We start from the raw sequence: 27294 nt of genomic DNA on the forward strand, positions 1-27294 counted from the left end.
AAATCAGATATAACTATGGGGTGCTGGGATGGGATAGCAGTACAGAAGTAGGAAGATGGTGGAAGAACAATACAGACAAGAGGGACATAGACACAGCTGGTCCAGCTCAGGGGGCAAGTGTAAAAACAGCATCACTACATGCTCAGAGTGAGGTTTACAAACACGATATATGGAACAAAATCTATACTGGGAATAATACTATGGCCAAGAAAAGTAAACCAATAAAATATGCACGGGAGAGCAGATAAAAACAGAAGAAAATTTAGTTCATTCAAGATTTAGGACTGAATTTATATGCCACAAGGCAGAGAGAACACAACCAACCCACTGATGAGGCCTCTGTGTTCTTAAAAGAAGTACAGAAGTGGGGATTTCAGCAGGTGCCAGCCTTCCTGTGCATGAATGACAAGTCGCGTCTTGCAGGCATTCCTTCTGTTCCTGTCAGGCACCCTCCTGGACTTCCTCTGCATCTGGTCACCTTATTTAGATCCACGGCAGAAGGTTAAGCAATTGCTGCACATTTATTGTGCAATAATAGCACATTCTCTGGAAGGACCAGGGGCTCATGGGAGAGTTCAGACTTGCTGATGAATGCGGCAGACCAGACAGAACAGCATAAGCACAGCTTTACTGTTGCCAGTTGCTGACCCAAAGGGGCTGTCAAACTGTATCAGCAACAGATACTGTATTCTGGTTACTGAGCTATGAAATGGAGGTAAGTGAGGAAAACAGTTACCTCCCATCAAGTCTTTCTCCTTGTATATGCATCCCTCAGGTATTTAGTGGATACTTCTCCAACCTGAGGTGGACATCTAGAATTAGAAGGCTGGTGGCTTCTCTATATAAAGTATTTAGTTCTCTTTAAAGTACTGTACAAGGTTCTGCACTGATCTTGTCAGTATTGTTCCCACCATCCATCCAAATTTCCTCTTGCTTTGGCAAGCACAGTGGCTTTCTATATCTTTTTGTGCCCACTGAAAGCACAGTTTATTTTTAGTATTGCTTTGTACCAGGGAGAGTTTAGCGCTATGTCACCTTCCACTTGGTAGTATTGCTGATGGTGACACCCTTCCAGTTTAAAGTGTTCAATCTGCACTAAAACAAAAAAGCTACAGTGGGAGAAAATGTAATTTTTTAAAAAATGGTATAGATTTTCAAAGAGAAATTCAGAAACAAATCCCCTCAAAACCCATATACCTTGGATACTAAATAATAGCAGAAGTGGAATAAATGATCAGTCAGGAATAACCCTGAAGTGAACCAGTTTAATCCAAATTCTTAAATTTAAAACATTACTGTAAACAATGTTCTTCAAAGGGTGATCATTTGAACCTACTATATTTTTTGGTTCCTTCTCCCACAATACACTGTACAAATATAATATAAACAACAGCTGCAGAGACTCCCAGAAAGGGGCCAGAAGCAGTTAAGACTTCTCTCGAAGGGAGGCTCAATTCCCCCAGCCATGGCGAGGAATAATAATCATAATAACTACTCTTGCAAGCAGCAACAGACTCCTTGTTATGCCTTAGAAGCCAGGGGAGGAAACATTTGATCTTGCTGAATTAAGTACTGGCTGTGGGGTTTTCGAAGGTATAGTCCTCTGACAGCAGGGTGGACAAAGATCATTAAAAAAAATAACAATTCAAAAACATTTTAAAATTTAAATCATTAAAAAAAGTCTGATATTTTAAATTTCAGTCATGATTTAAATCAAACCCATCCTGCCTGAAAGCAATTTTTCCAAGATTTAGAAGGGAGATGCCAATTTATTTATACACCATCCACTAACATATTCTCAGAGCATTTAAGATGGATTGAGTGTTCATGTGTGGAGGTGGATGGCAGCACAGAGGGTGAAAATTGAGTAGGCCAAGCCTACTCAAATAGGGAGAAAGAAAAAGGAAAGTTTCTAGAATCACAAGAACTTAAAGAAGCAAGACCGGAAGTAGAAAAAAGAGACTTCACAAGTTTAGAGGCAAAGGAACAAGAGGAAGAAGGGATATACTCAGAGGAATAAGGAAAGGAAGAAGAGGAAGTAGAAAAAGAGATTTACAAGCAAAGAAAGTAGAGGACTAAAATGGCAAATAAAATTTTGACTTTGAATGTCCAGAGACTGAACTCTGCAAAAAAAAAGAAGAAAAAAAAAGAAAGGAAGGAAGGAAGGAAGGAAGGAAGGAAGGAAGGAAGGAAGGAAGGAAGGAAGGAAGGAAGGAAGGAAGGAAGGAAGGAAGGAAGGAAGGAAGGAAGGAAGGAAGGAAGGAGAAAACAAATGCTCCATTTCTTGGGAACCGAAAGAAACCGAATAATCTGCTTGCAAGAAACCCATACAGTATTAGAAAACAGGATGTAAAATATCTAAAGAATGGGAAAACAGGGAAATGCTGTACTTCAGCCTTCTTTAAAAAAAAAAGAGGGGGGGGTTTAGCTATCTATGTGCCAGAACACTGTCTATCAAAAGATGAGGAAGGAAGATACTGCATACAGGAGTAAAAATTCAAATCCAAGGAAAAACAAGAAATGTAATTTCAGTATAGGCACCAATAGATGGAAAAGCGAATTTCTTTCAAAAATTAATTGATCGGAAATCATAAAATAAAATAAAAGAGAATCAGGGGAAACTACCAAACAGGTTTTTTTTTTTGACATGTTGGATGTTTTCACATTAGAGGATATTTGGAGAATAAAACATGGAGATACCAGAGAATACACTTTTTATTCAGGTACACATAAATCATTATCAAGAATTGATCTGATTCTAACAAATAAAACATTCTTTAATTGGATCAAAGAAGTAAAAATCCTACCAAAACCATGCACAGATCACAATCCTCTAAGATTCATTTTGAAAAAGGAAAGAAAAGAGTACTCATGGAGACTGAATGAAAACTTACTAAAAGAGGAAGAAACTTTAGAATGGTTGAGGACCGAACTAAAGGAATACTTTAAACAAAATATGAACAAGGAGACAAAAATAAAAACAGTTTGGGAGGCAGGAAAATCAGTCCTACGTGGATTAATAATGAAAAAAAAAACTGGGAAGTAATTAAAAAGAGAAAACAAAGGCAAGAAAAACTTTTAGAAAAAAATAGGGAGAAAAAAATAGAGATTACCAAAAATTATGGGGAAAAAGAAACTTATTTGTTCAATATGGTAAAGCTAAACTCAAGACAAGAGACAAAAATATGTTTATACATATTAGGCGCAGCCAGAATTCTAGTGGAAAAACAATGGAAAGACAAGGAGGAACCTTCCGTGGAGGATTGTTTAATAAAATTATAGGAAATAATATTAATGGGCAAACTAACAGACTCATTGAAAAGAAAGAGTAGAACGGAGCATGAATCTCAATGGAGGAAAGTAAAGAATTATCTTAAAGAGAAATGGAAGAAAGATTCCAAACTTGTTCCAAGTGACTTAGGCTTAAATTAGAAGCAGAACTGCTCTCAACAGAAGTAAAAACAAAGTAAAGCAAATTGTTAATATGGATATAAAATAAGAATTAAGAAAGATATTATTAAGATTGCGAAGAAAATGAATGTTTGGTGGAAAATAAGGATGTAAAAATGTTAAAGACTTAGTGTTTTGCAAAAGAAATAATAGAAAGTTATTTTGGCTATGTGATAATATTGTTATAATTATTTACTTATTTTTATAATTTTTTAAAAAATTCGATAAAGAATAAAAGTTTTAATAAAATGAGCAGGGTAAGCATTGAAGAGAGAGTGTTTGGCTTTTTATGCCATCTTATAATACTCATGATCAAAACTATTGGAGAGCATCTCAGAAAAATGAAATCATAGATGACACTTTGAAGAGCAATTTTACAGCAGCAGGCAGACATCGTCACAGAAGCCCTTGGCTAAGATGACTAAGAGCCCTCCCAGTCTGCAGGCATGATAACCTCTATGAAAAACTGCAAGTACCAGAGAGAGCCATACATATTCATTCAAAAGTAGAGTTATCAACATGTTTTCTTACTTCTTGTGAGGGTTCGTCTAGAGCCTCTTTCTCTTTTTCAAATAAAGCAGGAGTCCTTTTTAAAGTTAAATCAAAACTTGGATTTATTGAGTCATTTAAGCATAACACGTTATTCAACTGTTCATCCCATAACTTATCTCTTGTTACCAATGGGCGACGCAAGGGCAACCAAATATCTGGATCAAAAGGGTTCAATGATTTGTTTTCCCATGGCCCGGGTAAGAAGGGATCACTGTTTTCATTAGGGAGTTCGCTTTCTTCATTCCCTAGTAACGGTAGGGTCTCCTCATCTCTGGTCTCTCCCCATAAAGGTTCCCCTTCTCTCTCACAGGGGGCCCAATGTCCCGGAGGTATTCCCTCCTCCGTGCTTCCTCTGCACACCATGCCTGGCATTCCTCTGCTTCTCACGCCACCGCCTCTTTCTCCTCCTTCAGACATCGCCTCCACTCTTGGGCCTCCGACTCACCCCAGTATGATGTACTTTGGGGCAACCTTATCATGGCTAGCAATTAATGTGACAATTCCTGTACAGGAAGCTGAGGCAGGAGGCGAGCTGTGTTTGGGAAGACATTTTATTTGGTGAGGTATTTTTTTCTGGCGTGCTCTGGTCCATGGGGTCACGAAGAGTCGGACACGACTAAACGACTAAACGATTTTTTTCTAGGCTGACCTTTGCTATCCCTGACTGCATGGTCTGAGAGGGTGGGGGTTTAGCTTTAAATGAACGCTGACAGAAGCCCGCATCTAATGGTGTGCAAAATTCTGATTCTATTTTTGACTCTAATCTGGTAAATAGTGAAGCTAAATAGTGTTGCATACACCTGAGGGGCAGGAAAGTTTTAGGGGTCAGATCATACTTCTGCACTATTAGGGAGCAGGCCAGGTAGGTGGGGCTCATCAGCCTTGGAAGACAGCCCATCTAGGAGAAGAAAAACTCAGATTTCAAATCTCCACTGCCTTGTGGCTATATCCACTGATGGAAAAGGCTTCAGGAGTTAACCTCGAGGCAAAATGCGAAGCTGGAGTCCCAGATGCAGTTTGTGCCGTTCTGGCAACTCCTGAGATGTCGCTGGAACCAGTTGTATTAGCTCTTGCCTTTCCATTGGACTATTTCAGCGACGTGGAGAGGGGGGATTTGCTGCTTGGGTAACAGCCAATCCTCTATATTATTTTACCCAGGCTTCGTGCTCTGGAGAGGACACTCCAGCTTCGCATACAGCATCGAAACAACACGGGAAGTAACAGTTACCAGTTTTAAGTCTTTGCTCAATTGTGTAGAGCGTGACGCCAGGGGCTACTTTTGACAGTGGGAGAGGTCACTGCACCTCACTAGGTAGCTACCGCCCGCCTTAAGCTGGGCAATCCCCAGCCAGTAAGGTGCTACCTCACCATGGTCTGTTAACCTCACGGGGTCTATGGGGTTTAGGGTGAAAGCCAACAAGCAGATCAATAACCCTGCACCATGCAACAATTGTAAGAAAACTTCTGCCCTAAAGTTGGGCACCTGGAATGTACGGACAATGACCCCTGGCTTTTCTGATGACTGCTTTTCTGACGACCTGCAGGAAATAGACGACGTGTGCAAGACAGCTGTCATCAACATGGAACTGAGTAGACTGCAGATGGACACTGCTGCCCTGCAAGAGACGAGATTGCCAGACTCAGGATGTGTCAAAGAAAAAAACTTCTCATTCTTCTGGCAGGGAAAACCATTCATTGAGACCAGGAACTATGGTGTTGGCTTTGTAGTCAGAAATACTCTGCTGAGATCCACTGTTTCACCTACTGTGGGGAGTGAAAGAATCCTGTCTCTGCAGCTCTACTCATCAGTGGGACCGGTCACCCTCATAAGTGTATCTGTTGCACAGTTGTCCGCAACAGAAGTGAAAAACAAATTCTATGACGATCTGGCAACTACTATCAACAAAGTCCCTGAGAGAGAGCCACTGTTCATTCTTGGAGACTTTAACGCTAGAGTTGGTAATGATCACAATTCTTGGCCCACTTGTCTAGGCTGTTTTGGCAATTGGGAAGATGAACGAAAATGGCCCACGCTTCCTAGAGTTTTGCTGTTATCATGGTCTTTGTGTCAGCAACACGTTCTTTAATATGAAGTTTCAACAGAGTTTCCTGGAGGCATCCAAGATTGAAGCGTTGGCATCAGCTCGATTTGATCCTCAGTAGACGTTTTAGCCTTCCTAGTATTACGATCACACACAGTTATCAGAGTGAAGATTGCGATACTGATCACTTCCTGGTGTGTAGTAGAGTAAAACTGCAGACAAAGAGATTCCTTCCTTTTTCACACGAAAAAGGAAGACCACGTATTGACATCAGCAAGACTCGCGATCAAAGAAAAGTGGAGGAATTCGTCAAAGTGTTTGAGGAAATCCTTCCAGGCCTGGCTGATGCAAATGCGCCTGAATGATGGGAACATTTTGAGAACGCTGTTTATAACACTGCCTTGTCCACATTTGGCATGAAGACCCAAAAGATGGCAGACTGGTTCGAAGCCCATTTGGAGGCATGATGCCAGTCATCAAAGATAAGAGGAGAGCTCCAGCAACATACAAAGCCTGTTCTAGTGAGTACAACTTGCAGGCTCTTCGAGTTGCTTGTAGCAAAGTCTAACAGCCTGCCAGGAGATGTTCCAACAATTATTGGCTTCAGCTCTGCTCTCAGACACAGATAGTAACAGACACAGGTAACATCAAGGGAACGTATGATGGTATCAAGCAGGCTTTAGGTCCAATGCAGAAGAAATCTGCTCTCCTGAAGTCTGCTACAGGTGTGATCATCCAGGACTGAGCATAGCAGATGGAACGCTGGGTGCAGCACTACTCTGAGCTATATCCCAGAGAGAATGTAGTAACCAAAGAGGCATTAAATAACATTCAATGCCTGCCTGTCTTGGAAGAGTTTGACAGCAAACCAACTTTAGCAGAAATAAAAGTGGCCTTGGATTGCCTCGCCCCCGGCAAGGCACCTGGGAAAGATAACATTCTCCAACAACTCATGAATCGTTTTAGCAAGGCCTGCCAAGACTTTGGACTAACAATCAACCTGAAAAAAGCACGTCTTGGACCAGGACGTGGACTCACCTCCCTCTATTACCATCTCCACAAAAGAATTGGAGGTTGTTCATGACTTTGTGTACCTTGGCTCAACGACTTCTGACACACTCTCTCTAGATGTCGAGCTGGATAAATGCATTGGCAAAGCAGCTACCATGTTCTCTAGACATACAAAGAGAGTATGGCTTAATAAGAAGCTGACGGCATACACCAAAATCCAGGTCTATAAAGCCTGTGTCCTGAGCACACTCCTGTACTGCAGTGAGTCTTGGACTCATTGTGCACGGCAGGAGAGAAAGCTCAATATGTTCCAAATGCATTGTCTCTGACACATTTTTGGTATCACCTGGCAGGACAAAGTTCCAAATAGAGTAGTCCTAGAACGAGCTGGAATTTTTAGCACGTATACATTACCAAAACAGCAACATCTACGTTGGCTTGGGCATGTCGTGAGAATGGCTGATGGTCGGATTCCAAAAGATCTCCTGTATGGAGAATTAGTGCAGAGAAATCACCCCAGAGGGAGACCACAGCTGCGATACAAGGATGTTTGCAAGTGGGATCTGAAGGCCTTAGGAATGGATCTCAACAGATGGGAAATCTTGACATCTGAGCGTTCAGCCTGGAGGCAGGTGGTACATCATGGCCTCTCCCAATTTGGAGAGACCCTTGTCCAGCAGGCTGAGGCAAAGAGGCAGTCCCAAAACCAGCAAAATCAGGGAGCTGGACAGGGGACAGATTGTATTTGTCTTCAGTGTGGAAGGGATTGTCACTCTCGACCTGGCCTTCTCAGCCACACTAGACACTGTCCCAAATTCTCCATACTATTGAGACTGAAGGATGTCTAAAATTACTGTGATGGCCTTATATGAAATGGATGTCGACTTAATCCACTGTTACGCAAACAGGCCTCTACTCCCCTTCCCTTGCAGCTTCTCCTATAAATCCCCACATGTGCCCCAAGGGTTCCCCAAGCAGATGGGGAGGTGAAAAGAAGGGAGATTCAATCTCCTGCCATTGCCCATTTCATTAGATACTGTTCCTTTTTTAAGCCACTGATGCTAGCGGCTATGGCTTCTTATTTAAAATATTTTTACTCAAGGTGACTCAAGAATTAGCAGTTCTTGTTGTGATCTGCTCTGTATTTCTCACCATTCAGCTTCAGTGGGAGACTCCCATTCCTAGTCTTAAGGAGAAGAATCGTCTCTCCATCCACTTCCTTCACATCGGGCACAATCATGTCTGACCTTACTCACCCTCCTTTCAAAGCGAAAAAGCCTCAAATGTTGTGACCTCTCCTCACATAAGAGTTGCTCCAGCCCCTTCATAATTTTGGTTGGCATTTCCTCAGCTCACATGTAAAACGTATGTAGCACATTATACAGACAAACGTTAGGATTGGTGGGCTGGAGGATGGCCATAGACCAGGTTTGCCCAGGGATGTGGAAAGGGCTTTAGGGGCCTCCCCACATTCATTTTCAAATAGGGAAATGGATGTGGGGAATTCACAGCAGCCCATACAAAAGGAACCAGCAAGGAGCAAGAAACTGCTTAATCAGAAGAAGAAACATATCATTCTGCAGCTTGAGTCTGACCCTATAAACCTCAAAATGCAAGTCTGCATGGGGCAATGCATGGTGCCCACATTTAAAAAAAAAAATACTCACCAACTTATCAGAGTGCTGCTGTAAGTTAACAATTCAGAGGTCACAAGGCCATTTGTCTTGCTGACATAGTCTGCACAATGTAAGAGAGAAACTGCATTGCCTTATTTAGAAAGAAAGGGGGAAGGAAAGACAAATAGCATTTAATGACCTGTGATGAAGGCAGCTAATTTAAGATAGCCAACCCTTAGCAAATGTTGTTTGGATACTGAGCAGGAGGACTGGTACATCCAGGAACTTGCAGTGAAGTATCAACTGGTAGTCAAATATTTACAGATTTATACACAAAAGGGTTTGCAATAGATAAGCCTAAAATCCTTTAGCCTACTTCATATAGTGCAGAAGAAAGAATAGCAGGGAAATCCAGTTCCTCATAAACTTCTCTGCAGGCCATCCTCATGAGAATATAAGTAACATTTCTCATGAAGATGGATGTTTCCAAAATTTCAAGAAGTAAAAGACAATACGATTACTGTATAAGGGAGATCTTTGGAAGATGCATCTTCAGATGTGATGTTCAAAAGCCTAAAGGAACAAGGCTTATACCTTCTAGGTTCTCCTTGTCAAGAACAACTAGGACAGCCTACTCTATATTCTCTGGGTCCCTTTCCATATTCCAGCCAATGGGCTGGAAATATATATAACTATTTCCAAAAATACAGCATTAACAAAAGAGCAAACATTATGAAATGGTCCTGACTGGTTAGCTGGCAGGCTAGCTTCAAGTTTTCATATTTTTGTTTTAAGGCAAATAAGTTAAGTTTCACCCACATATGTACTTGTTTGATAGACTTAACACAAACTGTCAAAAAGGCCAATTCAGTTTGCATTGACTCACCCTTCCCCAAACTGGTGTCATCCAAAAATGTTAGAATACAACTCCCATTGCTTCCAGGGCTTGGAAGGCATCACATTGGGGAATATGGGGTTCGTCAAATGAGTTGTTCCAGAAGACTAAAATGAGAAAAAGTAGGACCAGAAGAAGGAAAAGTTGCTTCTTTCGACTGTGACCCCGTAATCGCCCAGCCAGCATGGGTCCTAAGAGTGGCAGTCCAAAAAAACCTCTGAATAGATATAATTCCTTTCTACCCCCAGCCCATCTGGAGCTCAACCAGGCAAATAATTCTGGTCTATACTTCCCTTGAGGGTGTGCTTCTAGTGCAGGGATATCAGGTTTCTTCCAACACTCAAGGTGTTGTTTTGTTCCTTGGGAAAATCTGTCTTCAGTCAGGTAGAACAGCTGTTCCTATTGTACCTGAATTCATGTGGCCACTCCCTAGCATTAACTGATGTGATAGACAACCAGGGCATATGTCTTCAGGCCACTACATAAGCACCTTCCACAAATGAGAGCTGGCCACTTTTATTTCATTTGTCATTTGAAGGGTGGATGCTAATGGTTCCTTGGGACAGAACGCTACCTGCAACCCATCCCTGGCTTTGAATTTCATTTGTCAAATGGCAATGTATTTGTTTAGCTATATTTTATTGCATTTTCCAAATCAAAATCTATGTGCACTTCTGAAGCTGCTGCTGAAAGATATCCAGCACTATTACAAAATTGAAATTATTGGTCACCAGGATTGAAAACTAATAAGAAATTAGGGAAAAAGTGAACAGATGTCTGAACCCTCCCATAGTAAAGGTAGATGTATCAGCCTCCAAAGATGCAATCTGCAGGCACACTTACTTGTCAACAGGTTCTGCTGAACTTGAGGGGAAGCTTCCCTCTATGATAGAACTGCCCAGACGCCCCTACTCTCCCCATCACCTGCAGGAGCCACACAGTGTAGCATTGGCACTGGGACAACCTTCCTCCAGTTGTACAAAACAGCTTTTTGACTTCCCATAAGCCAATACAGATACACGACGGGAAGATGAAGGGCCACATGTACCCGCCCTCTCTTCCCACCATTTATATCAGCAACATACTGCATCCTGAAAGACAGCAGGTACCTCTCACAAAAACACCCATGAGTACAACTCCGCAGGAGAGAAACGAGCAGTTCTGTGAGCCCCACTGAGCCAGTGTCCCTTCCTGCCCATTCACCTAAAATTAAATTAAAATAAATAAATAAAATAGTGTAGAAGGGAGAAAGATTGAGCAGATCCAAAAGGGAGGTCGTTGTTTTTTTAATTACAGTTCCCAGGCTCCCCCATTCAGCATGTTTGGGAGGTTCCGAGAGTTTTGACTATCTGAACATCCTCTAGAATTTCACCAGACTTCCCTAGATAGCAGGGCTCTGAGACAGGGAGCCTGGACTAAATCAATGCCTTTCCCATAACGCAATCCATGTGTCACACTCCTACCTCTCGGCGGTACAAAGCCACAGGAATTCCTGAAGTTTTTATGTCGGCTTAGAGAGGGGATGGGGGCAGCAGCCAGCTCACCTCTCCGCCGGCTCACCTCTTCCAGCCATCTCATTCATCTCCCTCTGTCAGCAGACAGAGACATTAGCTCATCAGCAGCAATGCAATACCCACCCTGGGGGCAGTGAGGCATTAACCCAGAGTTTTCCTGCTGCACGAGCAAAGAAAAAGGCAAAGCAGAGTCTTATTGCAGCCTTTCCACCAGTACTGGACTCTGTTCAGAACAAGATGGGTCTGAAAAACTGAACTCCCACCACAAGTGGCAAAGGCAGAGATGTTGGGTACAGCAAAGCCAAGTTAGGTAGGCATGCAGTTATTCATTTACCCTGCCTTTCTACTAAAAAAACAGTACTTAAAGAAGCTTTCAAACATCTTAAAATAATAAAAAAAGATAAAACTACAGTAAGTTTAGCTACAAACTCAAGAAAGTCAACCTCATCATAAAGCCATTAAGATCAAGGAGATACACGAAAACCAAGAAAATCAACAAACACCACATTTAAAGAACACTGCAGGGGCAACATAAACATCCTTCGTCAGACTGAAAAATATGCAGCTTCTTTATCCCCCTCTTAACATCAGTCACCCAATGTTGTGTAGCTGATGGAGTGATGGATTAGGACACGGAGGATTCGGGTTTGGATCCCTGCTCGGTCATGAAACGTTGGTGGGGCTAAACTGGTAAAACCACTGTTAAATACTTCATTTACTCCGAAAGCCCCATCAAGGTCACCATTAATCAGTTCTAATTTGAAGACAGATTATATTATTTTTTCAGGGAGCCTCTCCTGAAACTTATCAACCAGACAAGTTATGACAGGCTTCAAAGGTTATAGTTTAGGGCACTGGTTCTTAACCTTTGTTACTTGGATGTTTTTGAACTGCAACTCCCAGAAACCCCAGCCAGCACAGTTGGTAGTGAAGGCTTCTGGGAGTTGCAGTCCAAAACTCCTGAGTAACCCAAGGTTAAGAACCAGTGGTTTAGGGCTTCAAAGGTGTGAAACCCACACCTTCAGTTGGGGCCAGAAAGTAACTGGCCAGCGGTGTAGGCCTTTCAACATCCAGGTCATGTGATCACAATACTGTGGACCAGTTAGCAACCTAGATGCTGCATGTCGCACCAGCTGAAGATCCTGGACCTTCATCACAGAGCACTTTTCGGTAGTTCAGATGCGATGTAACCAAGGCCCGGACGACAGTTGCTAAGTCAGGCCAGCACAGGAAAGGTCAGAGTTGGGACGCTAAGCGGAGTTGGGCAAAGGCCCTCCTCCTCTTCACTGCTGCCCCCTGGGAATCCAGGGACAGTGCAGAGTCAAGGTAATTAGAAGAAGGACGATCAAGTGGCTTCTTTGGGGCCAACAGCAAAACAACCACTTACATCAAACTAGGAGAAGCTGACTTTTGAGTGCAACTCTTTAAAAAAAAAAACACAGAATGGCCTCAGTGTAGGTGGCACATCAGGCCCATGAACTGGCAGGACATTCCAAGTCAAGGAGAAGCAAAATATATATATATATATATATAAATATAAAAAAATAAAAAAAAGAGAAGAAAAGAAAAGAAAAGAAAAGAAAAGAAAAGAAAGAAAGAAAGAAAGAAAAAAGAAAGGCTGTCTCAAAACATACCCATGCCTTTCTGCTGCCACCAGGGAAAGGGAGATTCTCCTAGAAGCTTCTCCGCCTATGATGGCTCCTCAGAAGCTTCCCAATGGGAAGGAGGAGCCAGACAAAACACAGCATGGCTCACATGCTCCTTTTCATGCCACCTGCACCTTTTCCTTCTTGGCACAAAGCTGGCCACTGCCAGAGGGACTAAAACAAATCCAAGACCATTGTGCTCTTCACTTCCTCTCCTCTTCCTGCCACCATCACTGCAACCTCTTCTTCAGCCTCAAGCAGTATAAAACAGTGGGGGTAATTCAGGTGTTCCAGATGTTTTGAATTACAACATCCATCATTTGACATAGAGAGTGGACTTTATGAGAATCGCAGACCAAACCATCCAGAGGCCCAAGAACTACTGCTCATTCCCTACCCACCCCAGCAGCCCATTTCTAGCATTAAGACTCAGAATGACAAGAGTTGTTGTCAAACACATATGGACGGAGTGGGATTAGCGGAGGCTGTTCTGAAATAAGCCAAGAAACTGACCACTTACGAAAGCAGCACGATCTCTCAAAACCAACTTGCAGTGGGGGAAACGCCAAGCTGCCAAAGACGCGGCCCAAAAGTCAGAGGTTCATCATTCCTGACAGTTTTGCTGCCACATTTCCTAGCAACAGCTATGAATATGCTGTCGATAATCATCTTCATCTTAACCATAAAAATATGGAATGTGAAGTCAAATAAGCAACAAATAAGGTTTGGGGCTGAGCTGTTGCATTACAAGGACTTAGATACTTATCCACCCCACTGGAAATCTCAGGCACCACTAGAAACACCTTCTCTCATTCTCCTCCTTGTTTCTGCTGATCCATCTTCTTAGATATCTGGAAGGCTAGAAAGGTTCTGCATCTGGAGTAAGAGTGCAGGAATAACAGAACAGCTTGTAACCATCCCTGGACTTTTGGGATACATCATCTCCTGGCACTTGGAGGAGGCCCAGGTACTCCTTCCAAGCCCGGCTCTACATGAACATAAAAGGACCGAGCACTTGCTGTCAAACCTCAGGCCAGTTCCAAGGGCTGGCAAATCCCAATGCAGAGCTCAGCTGCCTGCTCTTGTTTTCTTGACTCTGGATGGAAAATCCAGGCTTTGCGTGCATCAGACTTCAGCACCATGACAACACATCACAAGAGACCTGTGGGAAATGCTGGAGGACAGAATGCTCTAGCAGGGCTGGAAAAATAACAATGAACAGCCACCTTCAGTGAGTGGAACTACAAGAAGACTTGTGAGGAAGTTCCTCCCTGTCTTATAGCAGCAATAGCTAATCATTTCCCCCAGAGGACACAGATGTACCATCAGCTCACATGAACTACTAGGAAAGGGAAAAGACTCAGAGAACAGTATCCTTCCACTCACTTCCCTAATAAAAGGGGCAGTGATCCAGGACCACACTGCAGCCCATGGGTTATCTTCCTAGGACTATTATTACTCCATGCAACTGTTTTTAGTTTTTTTTAAAAATCACACAGGCAAATGAGGAAAGGATCTGTGTAGGACGGAGCAGTTAGGCCAGAAATTTCTCTTATTCTTCAGATGGGAACAGTAAGTGCTGGACATGACTGACAGCAACTCTAGCCTTGCCAACTCGCTCAGGTCACCACCAGCAGGCAATCTGGATGGGCCCTGCCAACTGGGCACCAACAAGGTGGCCAACCAACAGGGTAAGAGAGCCTATCCCTCTTTCTGAGCCACTGAGGCACATATTTCACTGTTATAAGAGAGTAGAGAGTCTACCAATCAGAACAAGCACAGCGATGCTCAGGATGAACAGGGGACCACCTACCACCACCCCATTCAACATGAAACTGGCTAAGGGCAGAGGAAACAACCTTTGACCTGGAACAGATCAAGAGATTCAGGAAATGGAGACAACTGCCTTCTCTCAAGCATCCCATTGGCAGGGAAAGGAGGTCAGTTAATAGGTGCATGCTCTCTACTTTTATCACTGATGCATTCTAAAGTCATCTTTAATTCAGCTATGTTTTAAACCATTAATTTGTTCAACAGTATTTTAATACTGTTATATCTGATGCGTTTACCAGAACCAAATTTGCTAATCTCGTGTCCTGCCTTTAGCCCCAATTTTTAAAGAAAAGCCGAAATACACAACAAGCAAATAAAAACCAAGAAGATTCAGAAACAGCAAACCCAACTGGCTAGGCAGCAAGCCTCACGCAGGAATGCACAGGGCTGCCATTTTCAAGCCTAGCAAAGCTCCCTCCCTCCTCCCCATTTCCTTCCCTTCTTCTGATTATGCATCAGACTGGTTTGAAAACTGCCATCCCCTTTCGGGGGGGGGGGGGCTTTTTCCCAGGCTGGGCAGGAAGTTCAGGGCTCCAGTTCCCTCTCCCAGAGCACGGCCAGTCTATTCCCAGCCTTGCCACTTTCTTCAGGCCCCCGTGATCGCTACCACTACCACTAATTAAAAGAAGAAAAGGGGGGGGGGAGAAGGAGGGCTCAGCCTTTTCTTTGGCAGCAGTTGCTGCCCCACTTCCTGCCTGCGGTGGAGTTTCAGTCCTGTAGGCAATGACATCAAATGGGGCTTGGCTTTCAGCAAAGGAGGGGAGCAGCTTCCTTCCTCCCACTCTCCACCCCCCTCTGGCCTTTCCTTTCCGTAGGCCTCTGCATTTCATGTTATTCCTTTCCTGACCTTCCAAAACTTTGGTGACCTTCACGGTGGAGAGCTCCACACCTGCTCACAGCCGCTCAGCTTTAGACATGGAACAGAAACCTGAGACAACTTCTGCATGCGTGTGCACGCAGGCACATACACCCCCCCTTGCTGTAAGGAAACTGGAGACCCAACAAAAAGCTGCAGCTGGGTTACTGCCTCCCAAATAGAGAGAGTGGATGATTAAAAAACCAACCCTCCCACCCACCCTCACCTTTTAAAAAATCCAGCATATCCACTCTTAGTTCACCCTAATAGTATTAAAGGTACACCTCCTGCCCTCCATTAAGCTCTAGATAAGCAGTGTTGTCTCCTCTCTGGATTATCCTCATAACCACTACAGTACAGTGGACCCTCTACTTACGGAATTAATCCGTATTGGAACAGTGGCTGCAGGTTGAAAAGTCTGTAGGTCGAGTCTCCATTGACCTACAATGCATTGAAAACCGATTAATGCTGTAACCGGCCGTTTTTGTTCAATTTTTTCCATTTTGGTTTTTTTTCTAGTCTGTAGGTCGATTCTCCGGCTGCAAGTCGAACCTAAATTTTGCGGCCAGAGAAGTCTGTAACTCAAAAAGTCTGTAAGTCGAGCCGTCTGTAAGTCGAGGGTCCACTGTAACTGTATGAAATGCATCAGGCTGATAACATGTGACTGGTTTGAAGGCCAGGAGGAGACTAGAACCCGTATCTCCCAAATTCCAGTCCAACACCCCAACTGTTAAATCACACTGCCGGCCCTTCTTTGTGTTCTGAAGTCATACCTCAGAAATACAGATATGGCTATTTTGCACATGAATGCAGCCAACAACCCAAGAATGCCAGTGCTTTTCTCTTTCTTTCACAGGCATGCATGTGTCTGTGCGCATGCATGAGTACACATATGCACCCAAGTGTCTAGACCAGCCTTCTCCAAGCTGGTACTGTTCAGATATTCAGTATTGTATTTATCAGTCCAAACCAATACAACAGGGATGATGGGAGATATAGTACAAAACATGGAGGGATCGGATGGGGGGGGAGCCCTGTAATCCTTAAGACTGTAAAAATAAGTCTGAAAATGTAGAAACAGAATTGAGGGACATTCCAAAAATGGCACAGTGACAGAACTTGTTTGCAGTAGTCAAAAACAACTTCATTTCTTTGCTACTCACCCTGGCTTTTTAAAATTGCTAAATTCTACTTTTTTAATAAAGTTTCCAAGACATAAACTGATCAGAAGACTGCACTACAAAATGCCACATTCTCTTGTCTGAGTACAAATGTTTTACAGATAATTCTGGAATCTTGCATCTTTTGTTCTTAACAGTTGCATGGGAATTTAACACTAAACCTGAGATTTAGAATCCATTTCAGCAAATCAGGACTTTACAAAAAGCTTTGTTAATCCCACGTTCAGCAAGCTCATATCCATTCCCTGGATGACTAGGGACCTTGACACAACTGTCCCAAGTAAAGCCAGGCTGCAGCATATGGTGGCTGGGGTGTGTGTGCGGTGGTGGACCCCTTTGACATAGCCAGAGGCTTTGGACAATAACCATCTTGCTTCATCCCTGTCTGAATGGCAAGGAGTGTATTTTTATCTTGTTCTTCCCCTGACCTCAGCAACTCTCTTTGGTTTCCAGAACTCCATCTTAGGACAGCTGACGAAGCGAGGCATAAATCAGCCCCACCTGCTCTTTTCCGTCACACTCTGTAGCATCCTCCTCCTTCAAGGGCAGGCCCCTGACCGGTGCCCGATACAAGTTTTGCTCCTCAGATTCTTCCTGTGGAGGACTCCTCAGAGGACCCTTCAACAGTACATTCCAGCTGTAAGAACACAGACACTGGGTACCGGAGTCAGAAAAAAAATATCATGGGATATTGCTGGGAACTTGTGCAATAAAATAAAATTGCTCAACTCTCACTCATATAGTTTGTCCATTCCAGGCAGGAGACAAAGCTTTAAAACACCACCAAAGGCAATCATGAGGTTTTTAGGTGGTATACAAGTTACAGGACCACCCTAATACATCAATTTCCCGGTTGCATCACAGCTACCCCACATGTCCTGCCTACTTGCCAGTATGTGACTCACACAGCATCGTTCTCCTTGGATGCGTTAGCTGCACAGAAGTCACAAGTTCACAATGAGCCAAAAAGAAACCCAGCAGTGCACAGCAGGCACACACCCCACGGACTGTTAATTCTGAGGCAATGAGTTAAAGAGCCGGTATTTTTTTCCTCCTCTTACAGCTAGTCCAAGATTTACTTAGTAACCACCATGCAGAGAGGAGATCAGACAAGTGTTAAACCTTCTATTCCTGTCTCACACTGCTTATTCCTTTATTCTAACCCAAAGAGAGGCTCAAGATCAGTCCTTCTCAACCCGATACTCTCCCAATATATTACAACCCCAAAATGGGATTATGGGAGTTGCAGTTCAACACACCTGGAAGGTCCCAGGTTGGAGAAGTGTGACCTTGAGTATTCCCCATATAACATATCCTATTACTGTACATATCCTGATTATCTGGAGTGAATCCTGGCTAGCAACTTGTTTTGTACAAGACTACTGTAAAACAGCTGTGCAACAATCCCCTAATTCAATATCCCTAGAGGAGTGGAGGTGATTGTGTGGCCCTGTACATGATTTTGGACTGCAAGCCCTATCAGCCCTTGCCAACTGTAAGGGATCATTGGTTGATCTGTCGGATGACACATTTGCAATCCCCAACCTAGAAAGGCTTTTATTTTGCTTTTTATTCAGATGACAAAAGCAACTATCCCCTAGAGTTACCCAAACACCTTATCTACCTTGAGGTGGGAACCTATGCCTCTCCAGATGATGCCAGATTCCAGCTGATAATAGTCTCTTCCAACATGACCAAGAATGCTAGTCGAATTCAACAACATCTGGAAGGACACGGGTTGTCTCCAGCCCTGATTTAGAGACTACTACAATCCAGTCCTGTCAGGAGCCTTGTAAAGACACCTCTTCACCCACAGCTAACAGCATGTTCACTCTTTCCAATGGCCTGCTCCTAATATTCAGTCCAAACAGAATGGAGGAATTTTTTTGCACTTTGTTTTATCTATTTTGTTTATTCCATGTAAGGTCCTCTGTCTGATTAAAGAAAGAGTCAGAAGCTTATGCATAAGACAGCTGGATGGAAATGTCACACTGCCATCCTACCTTCCCATTGCTCCACTCCGACAATCACATCTCTCAACTGCCCCCTCCCACTTTTCCCCTCCTTACCATGGATCTTCTATTAGTTTCCTCCCCGCCCCTTCTTAGGTTCTATCAGCTTTTTCATTTTGTTGAACAGAAGAAAGAACTTGCTACTTTAAATGCTTGCTGCTTCATACTCTCTAGCCCCTTTCTCCCACCATGTCCACTTTCTTCTGGCATACGGCATACTTTCCCAACCTTTATTGCTGAGAGAACTAAATTCCACATCTCTTACCAAGGAAAGAGGAAAGTACCTGCACATGGCAAACATGTAAAGCTTTGTTTTGGGGCAGTGCAGGACAGAACCCAGAAGGGGGGCCACATGTGACAGTGATGGAGGTACAGAGTGAGCTGCAGCACCATAGCAGCCAGGTTCTCACTCAATTTAGAAGCAGAGACTGCATTGCACAACAGCCTCTATGGAGGTGTCAGGGATGCTGACAGACTTACCACAGAGGCCAGAGCCAAACCGCAGGCATACAGGCAGGGTATCACCACCTGCAATTGCCTTGGAAGCAGAACTCTGGCCTATGCCAAATGCACCGGCCACCCTTTGCCGTAATGCCCACTGGTAAAAACAACCGGCCACCTACTCGGACAGAACGGCACAAGGAGGAAAGCTTTCCAGAGGACCAACCACAAAGGGAGCTCTCCTATAGCTTATAAGAAGGATGGGCTGTGGCATGCTAGTGCAAGGGGGGGGGGAGGAAGAGATCTGCTATTCTAGTCTGGTATTTTTGTGGGAGGCTCTAGCTGGGGTCTCTCTCTCTCTCCACCGAGAGGCTCTCCCCTGTCTAGGCAGGGTCTTTGTTCAGGACTGGCTGGGAGCCAAGAGAAACATTTGAAAGAAAGGGGGGGGGGAGGAGGAGAATAGCAGAGCATAAAACCCTCCAAGCAGGAAAGCAGAGTTGTGTCCCCAGAGATGGGCTTGGAGAACAGGAATGGAGGAGCAGAAAGCACAAAGAGAACCTCTCCTCATAACAACGTACCCAGCAGATGGGAAATAACAAGACTGTGGCTGGTGGCACAAAAAGACACATGGCGAGTTCTAGGGCAGAGTTTGCATGGGGAGGAGGAGAGGTTTGGCTCCGCAGTGTGTCGCGGGGGGGGGGGGGTTATGGTGCCTTTCTCCAGCCCTTGGGGCTTCTAGTTTATGGAGAAACAGGCTGCCTTGCCAAGCAGGCGTCAGCACCGGCGGCGGCGCTCAGCATTCCAAGGCTTATAAGGCAATTCTAAGCAGAGGAGGAGTTGCCTGCAAGCCATCCACTGACAGCTTTCACAAGAGCCCCTAAGAAACCAACCTAGAGGGAGGCACTTTCAGGTCAGGAATGACTCTCCTAGGGAGTCAGCCTGTGATAAGGGTTCTTCCAGACCCAGATGGGAAGCCTAGGGGACAACAAAGAGGAATGGGAAGCATCAAGAACATATCTTGCAAATACTAGAGAGCAGAAAGCTGCAAGTTATAACCATCAAGCAGAATACTTAGTACAGTATTTACATAACACTTTTCTTCTGCAATAGAAGCCCTCCAGCCACATCCTCAGGATCACCTTAGGAGGCAGTCACAATATTACAATTTGGAAGTTGAGCCTATCATTCAGTAGCCAGATTGTTTCTCCATAAGTTTATAGCAGAGCTGGGATTTGAACCAGCAGCAATTCTCCTTTTGCAGAACATAGTTCATGGTGAATTTAAGGCTCCTTTATAAGATGAGGAAAGGGGCCTTTATCTCAGAAACAGGCACTCTGTGGCCATCCCACCATTGCTGGGGACCCCAATTCCCACAATCCTAATGATTATAGCCAGTGGTAAGGGATGGGGGGAGTTGTAGCTGAATATCTGGAGAACCACATGTTCCCTATGTCTGCTCTACAACTTCTTTCTAGGATAGAAGTAGGGTATTTGAGCCTTCAGATGCAACTCCCACAATCCTTAATCATGTTGAGTCAGGCTTCTGGGAGGGAACGCCTAGAACATCTGGAGGGCCAAAAGTTCTGCAGGCCTGCTGTGCAGTCTCTTGGCCAACACAGTAACTCTCCAGTAGAGATCTAGACTGTCTGATAAAAAACATGAAGACGATGAAAAGGGAGAGGAATAGAAGCCCCAAGTGATCAGATTTAGCAGGAAGATTGGTGGGTCTCAGTACAGTATAGATTATAGCTTGGAGACTGTGGAGGTCCAAAGACATTACTGTACTCAGAAAAGAAGTTGCATATTTTACTTTGTATCCTACCTACTTCTTTCCAGGAACAGTAAATTCATGAACATGCAAAACATGACTTTAAAGAGGGCATCATCTGGACAGAAAGAGAATTGAAGAGATACCAACAGAACCAGCCACCAACAAATCAAAATCTCATGGCTGCTGCCCTCCTAAAGCTGGCATGAACCACTACTAAGTTATACGTCTTGGGATTCCATTTTGGAACAAGAGGAACATGTATTCACATCACCACAACTCTTTCCTGTGGAGAATTATCTCCACCCAGCCACAGGCAACAGCCGTTTCCACAGATCCAAAAATAGAGACTGGGAGCCTCGCGGAACCTGGTTATCAAGTAACAGCCTGAATGTCGAGGGCCCTCTCGTGACATCATGAGGGCAAGGGTGATGTGTCACCCCTTCCAGCCTTTCCTGTCCCTAATGAAAAGACACTAGCCCATCCTTAGGCACAGGCAAGCAGTCCGTTCCAATGTAGGAGACACCTGTAAGCGAAGTGGTGACACCAAAGAGGAAACATGACTGCTCAACTTCCTTCAGAACTGAAGCAAGGAGAGGGCGGAGGCAAAGATGAGAAAGAGGAGGTTTCCTTGTGAGGGAGCATCCGGTGGTGCTACTTACCCTGGAGATGGAGAGTGGCATGTTGAAGTCCTTGCCCCCCTGTAGCCTGAAACCCCATGGGGCTGGCCCGTCCAGCACCACCTTGTACGATTCCATGTCACTCATTGCTAGGAAGGAGGAGAAAAAGAAGAAAACTTTAACTGATCCATTCAGGATAGCAGTGCAAAGAGAGGGTGCCTTGCGCACAGGCGAGACTCTGGAGCCACATGGGAGGTGTAAGCTCCTTCTCCAGCGGTGTTCAGCATGTGCAATTCAGAGACCAAGAATGGCCCTTCAATTTCTTCCCTCTGTGACCTTTCCCGGATTGTCCTGTAGAGATGGTTTTCAAAGTGTTCCTTCCCTTTTTGTTAAAGCAAACCTCCCAGTGACTGTCCTGCTAGAGGACCGACTATATAAGGGGACATCCAGTAAATATTTGGCGGAACGCCTCCTCCCACCAAGGTCTACCCGGATCACCCGCGCGAGTCAGGAGGTGAGGCTGAGGAGCCTAACGCCGAGAGAGGCCCGGAAGGAGAAGACACGAAACCGGGCCTTCTCGGCGGTGGCTCCTTGCCTCTGGAACAATCTCCCTCTGGCGATTCGCGCGGCCCCCACGCTGGGCACCTTTAAAACCCAATTAAAAACATAGCTGTTTATTCAGGCCTTCCCTCCAGCCAACTCTTGATTTTTTCTTACTTTTTTTCCCTTTTTATTTTTACTGCTGTTCTTGTTTGATTATTATGTATTTGTTTATGTTTTATTATTTGATTTTATATTTGGAAGCCGCCTAGAGTGGTCCGGTGGGCCAGATAGGTGGGGTATAAATTAATTAATTAATTAATTAAATAAATAAATAAATAAACAAACCCAAAAGTACATAAAAAATCTTGATAAGTACAGACATGAAGGTCTGGAAGTGGGATGGGAAAACCTGTTTTTCGATTCCCCCAACCCACACCCACAAAATATACTTTTTTAAAAGGTGGCTTCACCCTTCAAACAACTTGCCTCTGGGATAGCCAACCCAACCCTATTTCCGTGGTTCCAGCCAGATCAATCAAGCCAAGGTCATTCCTGCCTGGAGAAACAGATCAAAGGCATATTCTGGTCAAATTCCTAGAACCTTTAGATGGGCTTATTTTAAACCTTCATCAGATTATCTAACACAGCATACAGGGTCACTGAAAAACTGATTTGTTGTGTTCTTCTGCACCAAAACAGGTACAGGCAGACACAGAGGACAACCCTGTTCACACAACTAAGGTCTGAATCTGTGCTGAGTCAAAATGACTGTTTTTTCAATGCCACCTCAATTTGAACTCACCCACTTCCGAAACAAAGAACAGAGGTAGGAAGGACACACGTTTATTTTTAACTGGAAAAGACAGACTCCTCACACCCTGTAAAAGCCACTTACATAGTGACCATAAGGTCACCCAACTGACTGCAGTTCCATAGCTGGTGTAGGCCTTACTACATTAAGGATATCAACAGGAGGGGATGGGGGATCCTAGGGTTGGGATGGGGAAAATAGGAGAATGCTCTATTCTTCTGACCTGTGCTTTAGGCAGCTGCTACTGGCTCATCAAGACAACAGGAGCAAAACCTAGGGTCTGCTCCTTCCTATTATTTTGAGAATATATGACTTCTGTTATGCCTAGCAGCTTTTTGGGGGGTGCCAGCTGAAATAATCCCATTAAAGAGCAAGCAGGCAAAATTGCTTTAGGACAAAAATTATTCCCTTTGCCCTCCCCCAATTTTCCCCAGTCAGTTTGTTGTCTATATAAGGCATGCAAGATGACACCGTCATATTCCACTAGTTGCTCATCAAGATTGGGAGATACAAATGATGGATGCAAACATCAGCCACTTCCTGGCCGAGTCTATCATGGACAAATCAGAAAGGAAAAGAGAAAGCACATAAAAACAGCAGAAACATTGCATTCTTTGGGACTGGGCAGCAGGAAAATTGTCCCCATCTAGGAAAGATGAAAAAGCTGCAGATGGAGAAAAAAGTTGATGTCTTTTTTTTTTAAACCATGGTAGCTGGGGATTCTATGAGTTTTCTTGCAAACAGGTAATTTTTCTGAACCAGCAAGGCCTTCACTCATTGTACCAGAGAATCTGGCAAAGGATGTGTAGCATCCCCACACCACCAGGAAAAAAACCCTCTGAGAAAGTGTACCAGCCTGTACCATCCATCTCTCACTGGCAGGTTCGGGTGCTTCAGCTTGCAGGATTTTTCAGCAGCAGTTGAATACCTCCTTCTCCATGGGAATGGCAGAGGAATGTGCTCTGCTGCAGAAGAAGCTTTGATTTCTCCCGCCTCCTCCTGAGGCTGAGTCGGCAAAACATGTCTGGACGGATGGGGCCTCTGCCACCCGCTGCAGGAGGAGTGCCATGAGCCTCCACTCCCACAGGGGAGGGGGGGGAACTGGCTCAGGAGTCATTTTGCCCAGCTGTAGCATCTCCAAAACGTGGCACTCTCTGCCAAACAGTACCAGGACAGACACTAGTGATTCGGGCACAGTGTAAGAATTCCATTGTAGGGTTATGCTTTAGAGCACCTGTGCAGCTAAAAGAATCAAAGCCTGGTTTAAAAACAAAACAAAAAAAGCACCTTCTCTGGCCTCTTCAGAAATGGGCACTGCTATGCCAGCTAATTTGGTGGGCAGCAATTTGATTTTTTTTTTTGGGGGGGGGGACAAAAACATGAAGGCCTTGAGAAGAAGAAACAAAGAAAAAACACAATACAGTACAGAAGACCTGTGGTGAGCAGAAAAGGGCTTTCTCTAATGCTCATAGGGGCAGGCGTCTACTTTGTCAGTCCCCGCTCACATTTACCCTTCAGAATTAGAAGACAAGGAGTCAATCTACGTTGCTGGGGAACAGGTCAACAGGCACGCAACAGCACTTCCTTGAAGTGCCTGGTGAACAGAAGGATGGAATTGCAGTTCCTTCACGTTAAACTGGAGGAAACTGGCAACGTACGCTATAAAAATTATTTCTAATCTTACATGAATTGAATGTTAGTGGCTGAAATCCTGCTGCGTTTGTGTAGTAAGTTAGACTAGGCTCATTGAATCAGTGAGAATTTGGTGAGTCAGCTCCTCTAAAATATTCATTAATTCAAACTGGCATACTTTTAAAGTCACAAGTTACTTTAGGTTAGTAAGTCATAACTACAGTAGGCTCATTTGAATCAATGTAACCTAAGGTTCACCAAATCTTCCCCGATTCAATGGGCCTATCCTAGTACAACTTACTACACTAATCAACAGGATTTCATCCAATACAGCAGTTATTCACATAACAATGTTGTAGACAAACATTCTGCCACCTTAGGTACATTAACAGAAAAAACACTTGAAAGTAGAAGAAATTAGAGAGAAAAGGAGGGCAGCTGAACTAGACCCACAGTGAAAGAATTACCAATTAACACTAAACTGTAATGAATAAAATGACTTAATCAAACCTAAGGCCCATCAGAGGTTTAAGAAGCCATACATAATTCCACACCTTATCAGCACCTAAATTAAAGCCCCCTGAGTTCTCATTTTTCACTAAGTACTCTTTTGCAGAATGCAACACAGAGGAACACTCATTCTCAAAAGGGCAACTTTTAAAAAATGAACAAAAGTGGCACAATAACCCCTCAGATCTAAATGGATCCAGAACTAATTTCAGCATTTCCCAAAATAGTGTCCTCCAGAGGTTTTGCACTATAACACCCATCAATTCTAGCTGGCATAACAGCTCTGAGATGAGAACTGGAATCCAAAACAGGTAGAAAGTACCAGAGTGGAAAAAGTTTCCCCAAGTTGAAGGCTTTTCACCTGTGTCATAGCTCTCCCTGCACTTCCACATGGAGGAAGTGCCGTGTTAAAAATCAGCAACAGTGGGGCAAATATCTTTGAAAGACCTCTTGTCTTTCCCTCTCTGAATAAGATAATTTGAGACTGGAGAAGGACTAGGCTCCATTTCTTCCCTTTTCAGTACATCCATGCCTGGATATCTCCAGAAGACAGCCAGGTTTATTTTTTGCTTTGTGGATTTAGGAGGCAGTCCCCAAAGAAAGGAAAGAGGTTGATGAGCAATAAATAACCCAGCCCAGCAGGAAAGAGTTGCACTCTGCATACTCATCCCTCTCCCCCTTTTAAGCAACTCCTCTTACATCACCTTTATTTTTCTTTTTTTTTTTAAATGAAGACGATGAACAAATTAAAGATGAGCCCAGTCCACTCTTGAGAGAAACGGAAAGTGAATTGTCTTGGAAGGTGCCTCCTTTTTTCCCCTGGAGTGTCTCTTCACACAAGCAACACGGGTTGCTTTGTCTTTGATTAGGAAGTGAAGGGGCATCTATACAGTATAATCAACATGGAAAAGTACTGTACTGTACATTGGAACCTTTTGTTATTAGAGATCCTTGTTCAAAATATGAAGACATTCAGGGGCCAAAATCCTGTTGCCAAAGATAGTAAATCACACAAATTAATGGGGACTTAGTAAATCATTTCCTTCTTAAGTTCCATTGATTCAGATGGACCTACTCTTAACTGCAACTTATTGCACTGAAGTATATCATGGTTAGAATAGGCTCATTTGAATCAATGGAATGACAGAGGTGGTAACTCATCAAATCCCCCACTGATTTAATTAGCTTATTCTAGTCCAATTTACTACACTAAACAACAGGATTTTGGCCAGAGGGCTGAAGACTGATAGAAAACTCCTTTAAAACAAACAAACCCAGCTTTGCCCAAACTGCTGATAATCGGATGCACAGGACTACAGCTGCCAACCACCTCCATCCATGAAGGAAGCTGTAGTCTAAACCATCAGGCTGACAATAGATTGGAGAAAGCTGCCTTGTAGGTGCAACAACTGAAAGAGCCCTGCAGAATTAATCCAACAGACATCTAGCCAAGCCCCGGTTTCTGTTCGTGCCTAGTCACATACCCCTGAATCCCACAAGCAAAGTGCAAAAGCTAAACCTCTGTAGGTTGCTCCCAGTTTCTGGCATTAACAGCAGAGTCTGGAAATGTTACTTTCTGGGACTACAACTCCCAAACACAAAGACCCCCCCCCCCAGTCAGGGGCTAAGAAGTGCTAGGAGTTTTAGTCCATTTATTTTTCTAAGCTCTGATTCAAAGATGCACTGCCTACTGGTATGGAAACTATGTGTCTGTTATGTCCTCCTCTTCTTACAGGTTTAAAAGCCTTGGTCACACCCGGACAAGTCTCAAAAGCAAGGCCACCTCCACCTCACTTGGGCTTCCCGAAACCAGTTTTAAAAACAAAAATGGCACACACACACGCACTCAAAAGCACAATATTTGGTTGCCAGCAACCCTATTAATTCAAATGTTGGCAAATGGGGAAGTTTTGCCATTTTGAGAACGAGAGGGGTGGGAGGGAGCCAGACACAGGAGTCCGGCTGTTTGTAGCCCCTCTGGAATTCAGAAGTTGCAATATTAAGTTACTGCCAGGGCTCAAAAGCAGTTTTAGATGAAGGGCAAGAATAGGTGCAGAGAAAGGCACACTGCCTGGGAGATACTGTACAGTACATGGGAGAGAGGTGCCTGCACAGATCACAGACCCCTGGAGCACCTTCTTTTCCCCCACACAACACCGTCCACAAGTTCAGTCCCTTGTCTGACTTAAAGGGGAGCGGAAGCCCTGCTCTTGAGTGACGTTGCCGTGCCTATCATCATTTCCATCCCACAAAACGTACCACCGCTCCTGTTGTGACCCCATCGCAGGAAGCCAGGCGCACCACCAACCACATCCTGGTGCCACGAGCGAGATGCCACTCACTTTCCGCAAGAGCCCAGGG

The 27294-nt window shown here is 44.1% G+C and overlaps 1 protein-coding gene across 8 annotated transcripts in view; it reads right to left on the reverse strand.

Annotated features, from left to right (window-relative positions):
- The window catches only part of PDLIM7 (PDZ and LIM domain 7), a 53581-nt gene that overhangs the window by 25765 nt on the left and 522 nt on the right, over window positions 1–27294 (reverse strand). For all 8 annotated transcript variants that reach the window (XM_072989928.2, XM_020790523.3, XM_072989927.2 and 5 more), the window contains exon 2: window positions 21480–21586. In XM_072989928.2, the coding sequence (XP_072846029.2) occupies window positions 21480–21584 (105 nt within the window). In that variant the 5' untranslated portion in view covers window positions 21585–21586. The remainder of the gene's footprint in view (window positions 1–21479; window positions 21587–27294) is intronic.

The sequence above is a fragment of the Pogona vitticeps genome, chromosome 2 (assembly GCF_051106095.1).
Source record: "Pogona vitticeps strain Pit_001003342236 chromosome 2, PviZW2.1, whole genome shotgun sequence".
Taxonomy (NCBI): domain Eukaryota; kingdom Metazoa; phylum Chordata; class Lepidosauria; order Squamata; family Agamidae; genus Pogona; species Pogona vitticeps.